Source organism: Calidris pugnax, unplaced genomic scaffold (assembly GCF_001431845.1).
Source record: "Calidris pugnax isolate Ruff unplaced genomic scaffold, ASM143184v1 scaffold76, whole genome shotgun sequence".
NCBI lineage: Eukaryota > Metazoa > Chordata > Aves > Charadriiformes > Scolopacidae > Calidris > Calidris pugnax.
The window spans coordinates 1,255,113-1,263,921 of NW_015090827.1; the positions used below are offsets into that span (position 1 = coordinate 1,255,113).

Sequence of the window (8,809 nt, forward strand, 5' to 3'; positions counted from 1 at the left end):
AAACAGTTTTACATCTCTATGACTTATTTGTAACTGGAATAAACCCCATCAATGTCCCCCGTTGTATTCCTTTTTTTTTTTTTTTTTTTTTCTCTGACAGGACTGAAAAAACACCTCTTATTCTTGCTTTTCCTCCCAATTGTTTTCAAACTGTCAGCATCTTTCTGGAAGCCCCCTGCTGTTCTGGACACAGTATACGAGCTGAGCGTCCTATCAGTACAGAGTGTTACGAAATGATAACATTGTGTGTGTCTGTATATAAATACATATATGCATGAATAATAATATCACATGCATATTGTTCCCAGGAAAACAGCAACACGGTACAACTCACATTCAAGTTTTGTAAATCAGCTCAGCCCTTTCTTCAGGGAAGAATTAGCAATTTAACATGTCAATAGGGGATTTCACTTGGTAACACACAAGAACTTCCAGCTCTTTTCTGCTGCAGGAGCCCTGCTCAAGTCCATTTCGGAGCTAGAAACAGTATAATAGATGCATAAACAGAGCTGATTTAAGACAAATTAAGTTTGTAAGATATTTTCAATAATTCTTCCAGTCTTATCTTTTAAGCGTTTCGTGGATTCTTGTGTCATACCATCCAGACACCACACACCAAAGTTAGAAGGAGCAGCAAAAGGTCTCTGTTGGCTTCCTGCCTGCGGGGTGGGGGACGGATAAGGAGGAGGCCTGGCAAGAGTTAACGCTGCCCGCAGTTTCTCCTCTCAAGGCTGTGTTAAATGTACTCTAAACTTTTTGTTATCTCGAGTTGTGTGGCTCCCAAACTCTGGAACGGGTTGCTCCCAGGACAGCTGCCCCGCTGCAGCTCGCTGGAAACCCACAGAAAGCAAAAGCTGGGGGGGCAGAGGGGGGGGATCCTTGTTCTATCAGGACATTCTGCTTTACCACATTGCCAATATTGCATTTGTCAATTTGATCGGGGAGGAGGGGTGTCTTCACAGTGCTTTGAAATGTCCCACCCCCACTAAAGCCCCCCCATCCATCTCGGGGGATCCCCCTGATCCCAGCTCCTGCAGCTCCAGGGCAGGAGGGTCCTGTTCCCACCACAGTGATCTCCAAAGCTTCACGGTGGGTTTCGTGCAAGATGCAAACAGCTCTATGTGAAGCACCTGGGAGCACACCCCTCCCACTGTAATTAGCTACAATTACTTTCCACCCAAAGATTAATTAGCTGGATGTAATTGCTTTGAATTCAGACATTGGGAGTCCTTGTGGGTATGAGCAAAATCGTAATGAGGGGGCTGCCTCGTGACACAGTAACTCCCCATCCCTTTTCTGGCCAGAAACAACCCTGTTTAGTGGCTTTTGGGACAGAAGCTGCTGGAACACCAGTGTTCCCAGCCCATCAGCACAGTACCACTGGTATTTTAGCTCAGAGAGAGCAAGGTCCCAGCTCAGGATCACAGAAGTCCAAAGTCCTTCAGAGGAAACTTTGTGTAAGTGGGGTTGTTGCTACCCAGAGGTCAGCTCCGGTAGAAAACAAGGCAAGACTTTCTGGCGACCTGGTTTCTGCTGTTTGACCAGCTGGCAGGAGGCGAGGTTAAAATTTGCAGACCTCAGTTTGGGCACATTTCTCTTAATTGCAGCCTCTGTAAAAAATAGAGGTACCAGCCCCCCCTTCTCCCTTTGCCCCCCCTGACCCCAGCACCTTGCCGGGGAGGATGTCAATCCCCCTTCCTGCAAAGGGATGTCCATTTTGGATGGACAAACGCTCCTGAGGTCGGTCTGTGCCTGCGGGAGGATGAGCAGGGCACCACCACGCCTAGACTTTGGGGAAAACCAGGTCTCCCCTGAGGATAGCGACTGAGGATGATGATGGTGAACCCTTCCTCCCTGGCTGCAGCCCTGCCCCAGCAGTGCGCTGAGCCTGCACCCCACACAAGGAGCTGAAGCTCCCCCATGCTCGGAGCAGAGGAGGGGTGCACCCCAACCCCCCCTGCCCGCCTCGGCACCCCCAAAAGCTGTCGGGTCCCATAGCTACTATATCATTCACACTAAAAAAAATAAGAAGAGAGGGAGAAAAATAGGTAAAAGACTGAAATGAGAGGTGGGAAGGAGTGTTGTAGGATGGCCCAGATTCCAACTAGGACATGGTCATCTCATAGACATAGAGAGGCTGCAAATACAGTAGACCCTTTCTACTTCTGTCCTCTTTTACATGGGCCAGGACCGTGCAGCACTGAAGACAACCATAGATTGGCGACCTGTCTACATGCCCATGGAAGTTCTTCTCTCTTTTGAGTACACTCAACTGGAAACCAGAGAACAGGCAGGAATTGTGACAACTTTTTTTCTTTCAGGCTCTCTTTATCTTATGATCATTTTGCAGTAGGACAGACCAAGAAAATTTTGTATGCAAAAAAAAGAGGAAAAAGCTAGTATGTTTTACAGTGTAGCAAATTCAGAATAATAGAATATCTGAAGGCTCATATCTGCAATGATCTCAGAGTGGGTTATGTGAGAGAAGGAGAAATGGATGCCAAGCTAATTCACCGGCATCGGTCACAGCATTGCTCAACACCGAGTTAGAGATCCAACTATTAAAGATCTCACTTACATAAGAGATTCAAGAAACACAGGTTTTGATTACAGAGATAAGAAGGAATCAGTAAGAGAAACAGGAAAGCTGGTTAAAGACAAAATATCTTATATTAATAATATCCTAAAACCAAAATCATCCTAGTTTGGATTTTACCAAAGCAGCCTGTTCTGGGGAAGGACAGATTTTGGCTCCAATACCTGGTCAGAAGGTCGTGTCGAATGGTTTTCAGGTGTACGAGAGAATTGTCATCTTCTACAAATTTAAACACTTCTACTGTGCTCTTCTGATGGGGATGATTCACAACAAAGAGGTACACGGTGTTGTCTTAAAAAATAAAACAAAACCAAGCCAAAATCAAAACAGGAACAGGAACATGTCCAGGTGGGTTTGAATGTCTCCAGAGAAGGAGACCCCACCACCTCCCTGGGCAGCCTCTGCCAGGGCTCTGCCACCCTCACAGCAAAGAAGTTCCTCCCCATGTTTAGGTGGAGCTTCTTATATAAACAACAAATTTGATAATTTGTAGTTCACAAATTTGTTAATTTAGAAATTTGATAATTTGTAGTCAGCTATGAAAGCCTCTGTCCTGGTCACTACTAGTTGGTGAAGCAAACATCTCCTGGAAACCCTTGACCCCCAGGTGAGATAGATGTAAATTGGTAAAATAAACTTCTTGTAGTTTTCAACTCAAACTTTTCCTGTGTTCTCTTTCCTTTCAATATATAGGACATCTTTCTGTCTCAGACAGTTGGAGATTACGTGCAAAGGTATCATGTCCTTTAGCAGTTGACCTTTAGAAAAGAGCCCAGTAGAGTTAAAAAGCCCCAAAAAACCTTTTTCTCTCCCAACGAGCGCAGGCTGTTGGGGGTGCAATATAAGGCCATAAAGGGGTTTCTATTCCTGCTCTTTAGGCTGAGATCAGCCACCACCTCCAGATAAAGGCCTCCTTACCTCTGTCTACGTAGGTGCTGATTCCATGCGGGTTAAACGACGCCAGATCAAACCCTCGGCTGATCCTCAGTTCCACTGCTCTGGGGTTGTCCTCGTTCAAATCCATCAAAAATATTTCGCCTGGCTTGTCCGGTGCGAGGCTCTTTATTCCTGGGTATTTTAGGCCCTAAAAGTAAAATCAAAACCATGAGAAAAGTCACTCATGGATAAGAGGTGAAGGGAGAGCATCACCCCCCAGGGTGGGTGCTCCCTGTATCTCAAACGTGACACGCTGAGGGGGACACACAAACTGGAGATGTGGCACCATCGAGTGCACCCAACGTGGTAAAGCTACAGGGGACAGCAGCAGTGTGACAGTTCATGATTTTTTGGGCATGTATTTTGCAATCCTTGGCTGGGTGATGTAGGTGAAAACGCCAGCTTTTGTTTTAGAAAATAATCACCTGGTTGCAAAGCAAAGTTTGAAAACCTTTGTCCTGAAGGCTAAACAAAAAAATATCAGGAGCAACAAAATCAAGGCACAAAATCTGTTAATTTTTTCTTTTTTTGGATAGGGAATTAACACACCTTCTTAAGGAGAGAGAGAGGTTTACCATGTCAACATTTCAAGCAAGCAGCATGAAAGCAATTGCAGGTTGTGTGGGTGGAACAGCCAACACAACAGGGTACGTGTGTCTGAGCCACCACCACCACTTCGGTGGCCAGAGGAGCACTTGCTCGAGCAGAAGGAAACACCAGCAAAGCCCAACACAAGTCTGGGCAGTTTCTACAGAGCCGGCCTTGTAGGAAAAGGAGCCCATCTGGCAGTTTTCCCCTCGGGTTCAGTGGATAAGGAAGCAGGAAAACCCCTACGTGGGGAAGGGGAGCGGGCACTTACGGAGCTGATGAAAGCCAGTCCATTGGGAAGGATGTCGATGTCTTCTGAACCGGTTTCTGCAACACAGGGGTTTTCAGATGACATTAAACATTTCCCATCAAAAAAAACAAAAAACAAAAAACAAACAAACCACAAAACCCACCTAATTTTTTGTACAGTTCCAACCCTCATGAATGCCCTGCTCTGACACGACCGAATCAGCGATGAAGCTCAGCAGGAAAAGTTCCCATCGCAGTAAAAGCGGCAGCAGCACATGGGGTGAGGGAATAGCAGTGGGGTTCACCTCTTTCTGGGGCGATCCCACTTTTGATGACAGGGTTCTGCAGCTAGTAATTTGCCCAGGGGATGGCATTTTCAGGGCAAGACCATACCCACGGCCCAGCCTGCATGCTTATATAAGGCAGCGCTGGGAATTGGGAGTGCTAATTCTCTTGGTTGAGCTGGGACACTCCACTGAGAGGGATTGCCAAGTATTTAGTTAAACCTCTCCAGTGACAGAGAACCTACTGTATCTTTAACAGCCAAGGGTTTTAATAGTTAGACCACACTTTTAACTGCAGGTAATAATTTGCTATATTGCCAGTTCCTATAATATTTTTCCCTGCTAGGAAAATATAAAATAAAAAAATAAAATAAAAAATAAAATAAAAAATAAAATAACATGACATTAAAAATAAAATAAAATAAAATAAAATAAAATAAAATAAAATAATAAAATCCCTTTAGTAAGAACACAAGAGCAATTTTAGGCTTTGATCAAGCACTCTCCCTAGATCTTTTTGTCCAACACTGAAGGCCATTTGCCGTCCCACATTTTCACCCCTCCCCTGAGAAGCCGCCCCTCTCCCCCTCAATCACCATAAACCCCTTTCCAGATGGTGGCTGGATTAAACCTTCCCAGGAGCTTTTGCTTATAGGAGGAAACTCTTCTGCAGGTTCTGTTTAACAGGGCCACCAACACAAAGGTTTTTCCACCCAGTTTCCCCCGTCTCTCTGCACCGCCTCCTGCTTGGCCATGGACCACACGCTTGACCCCATGTGGGTCCCACCATCCCTGGCACCTCCTCCTGAGGGTTCAGCATCTGCAAATTCCAGCTGGGTTTATTCTGTGCTTTTCTGTAACTCCCATTTATGGCGACACTGATTCCACTGGGCTGTAATTTACCCCAATAAATATCTAAACGTTCTAAAAATAAAAATATAAATTGTAAAAATTTCTAAAAATATCCCATAAGAGCCCAACAGCTCTTATGGGGAGAACTCAGACCACCACACTCATCCACCCGGGCAAGGTCCTTCTCAGCCCAGCCCTGGACATGGTTGCAGGACTTTCCCTGGAGGGACAGGGCAGAGGACGAGGCCAGCTCCTCCCCAGCCTCAGCAAGCCTCCAGGGGCTACAGAATCATAGAATTGGGGACCTTAAAGTCCCCCCAGTGCCACCCCCTGCCCTGGGCAGGGACACCTCCCACCACACCAGGTTGCTCCAAGCCCCCTCCAACCTGCCCTTGAACCCCTCCAGGGATGGGGCAGCCACAGCTTCTCTGGGCAGCCTGGGCCAGGCTCTCACCACCCTCACACCAAACAAGTTCTTCCCCACATCTCAGCTCCATCTCCCCTCTTTCAGTGTCAAACCCTTCCCCCTCATCCTATGGTGGGATTGCCATGACCCACGTGCAGCACCTCGCACTTGGCCTGGCTGAACTTCACAACGTGCCCACAGACATTTAAAGCCTGCTGTTTTCCAACTCAAATTTTGAATTTGTGGGGTTCTTTTTCAGCTCAGCTCATGCCCTGGTTTAAGCAACACCTCGCCCCAGCTCTCGGTCTCTCCAAGCCTGGGCTCATCATCCACGGGACAGGGTTAGTGGCAATCCCCAGGATTGCTGCAGAGATAACAACAGGATAACTACGATAACAACAGGAACCGAGGCGGAGAGGCCCCATTGCCATGGTGACGTAAGCGGGACAGACAGCTCCTGATGGCAGAGCATGCTGCTGAGAGATCAGAGATACCATCATTTATCACTACAGAATCAGTGAGCCTGGCCAGCAGAGAGAGGAGCAGGCTAATTGGGAGCGGGTAATTAGAAAGCAGGAGTTTCTGGTGGCAGGGAGAGCCCTGCACCCAACTGCTTCCAAAGAAACCGCCCAGCAAAGCACATTCTGGTCACCTCTCGGCCAGGTCTGGGGTATGTTGGAAGAGCAGTGAGATGCTGACCCAGGGCCATCCTGCTGAGCTGGCACTGCCGAGGTGGCCAGGAGGGGACAGGGGACACACAGCCCGGCCTCTCCCATGGGACCCGATGCAGGGGGGCTCTGAGGTGGCATAAAGGACAGGAGAGCTAGGAACTGATTTATTCGGTGCCAGTTACCTGCACTATACTGCCTAACTGCATCACCCAGCTCGGCCATGGGATTATCTGAATAGGTACCATTTTCACCCAGCCCAGCTTGGCCATGGGATTATCTGAATAGGTACCATTTAAAAAAAAATAAAGATACTGAGAAAAATCACTGCTACCCTAGAAAAGCCCTTTTTTTTTTTTCATTTTCATTTTATCTTAGTATGATGTATTCCACAGGTGCATCTAATGAAAAAAAACCCACCTGGATTTCATATCCAAAAGCAAGTGTGTTGGCCTATAGCCCATTAGTCGGTCCAAGGTGCAAGTATTTCTAGCAATTTCTATCCTAGCTTCTTGAGCTTTAGGAATTAGTTCAGGACATATGGTTAGTTTATTATATATAAGCCAGTAACATGAGTAGACGCTCCTATAATTCAGAAAATACTGTTTGTTCTGCAACTATAGCCTTTTCTACATATCTGTGGCTGAGCTTTAGGACAAGCTGCAGGTTTTCACTGGTTCGTTCAATGTTTGCACCTGTGCTTACATTGCACAATATTTGAAAAACAGAAGAGATCAAGGCCTTAAAAAAAGAGAGAGAGACACTCAAAGGATGAAATTATGCAGAAAGGATAGGATCCACTGGCAAATTTTTCCGTTTGCTTCCTTTACCACGGATGCAGTGCTTTTAACATAACTACAGCAGACGGTACCAGCTGCCTGTTCCTCCATGGACAGAACGGACAGTTTAAGATTATTTTGCTTGGAGCTGGTCCAGCTCATTACCCGTGGTCCCACTTAAGAGGCCAGAAGGACTATTCCAAATATTAGATAAAGACAGACCACGTGTTCAACTTTGTCACAACAGCATTTTAAAGGCAGGAGGCCCAAGAAGCCCATGCAGACACATCCATGCATCCTTACAGATCCCAGCACAGCAAAAGCCCTGGTTTGGATAGTGCTTCCTACACAGCTGAGTTAAGTTTTGGCACTATAATTTTTTCTGAAAAGCTGCAAACAGCAGAGGGAAGGCCAGGCGAGGTGAAGGGAAGGGCACAAGAGCCCAGCGAGAAGCAGAAGTGAAGCTCTGTAAGATGATCTCCAGGCAAATGCCAGGCTCCAAAAAGGAGACACTGCTCAGAAATTAAACACACCTGCCATTGTGATATCCAGCTTTCCTTCTTCCCTCAACAACCATGGTGCAAAAAAGTCTTGCAAAGATTGCAATAGTGATATGCTGAAAAGAATTACTCAGAAATTAATTTTTTTATATGAATCACCATCAAACAAGCATTATTTATTCAGTGTCTTGTATGAGTAAATTACAGCTACATCTGGAAAGCTTTTTCAAATGCAATTTCTTCTGCACGTAACCTCAGGCAAAGGAACTCTGCATCCTCTCCCTCATGGCAGTAATTTGACTTCACAAAGATGTTTGATTCCTGACACAAGGAAGAAGCAAGATTTATGAAGATGACACAGTGACTCAGCAAGCTCAAAGACAAGGCTCTTAGCTCACCCAACGACTTTTTACACTTCCAAAATCCAGGCAAATTTCAACAGAACTCAAGACATTTCTGAAAATACTGAGGAGGAGAAAACCCCCAGCTCATTGTGCCTGTATTAAGTTTAAAAACTATAATTTGGGGGAAAGGGAGACACAAAAAAGCCATCAATTTCAATGCTATTCATTTTATCCTCTGGTTATCCTAAAGGGAGAGAAAAAAAAAAAAAAAACCAAAGCAACATTGCCATGTGGTCCACAAATGACCCAAAGTACAAAGTCAACCCTGTGAAACCTCTTCACCAAAGCCAGACCGAAACGGCAAATATTGCCCCTTGCTCTTTGAAACCACAGGGCTGGGTTGCACAACCTGCCCCTGGCACCTCCCCACCTAAATCTCCCAACTAAATCTCCCTGAAACCAGGCACCAAAGCTAGTGTTTCCCAGGGGGGACAGCCTCAGCTTCCCCACGGACCCATGGTCTTCTCCCAAAGCTTCCACCCTTCAGGATGCCACCGGCTGACGACCACCCATGGGACCCACCTGAAGAGCCAGCACTACCCTCATC

At 46.3% G+C, this 8,809-nt stretch overlaps 1 protein-coding gene across 1 annotated transcript in view; it reads right to left on the bottom strand.

Moving 5' to 3' along the window:
- The window catches only part of PON2 (paraoxonase 2), a 44,318-nt gene that overhangs the window by 12,722 nt on the left and 22,787 nt on the right, over positions 1–8,809 (bottom strand). Inside the window, exons 3-6 of the mRNA XM_014940230.1 lie at positions 4,392–4,447; positions 3,515–3,680; positions 2,761–2,887; positions 1,974–2,015 (exon numbers count right to left, since the gene is read on the bottom strand). Of these exons, the coding sequence (XP_014795716.1) occupies positions 1,974–2,015; positions 2,761–2,887; positions 3,515–3,680; positions 4,392–4,447 (391 nt within the window). The remainder of the gene's footprint in view (positions 1–1,973; positions 2,016–2,760; positions 2,888–3,514; positions 3,681–4,391; positions 4,448–8,809) is intronic.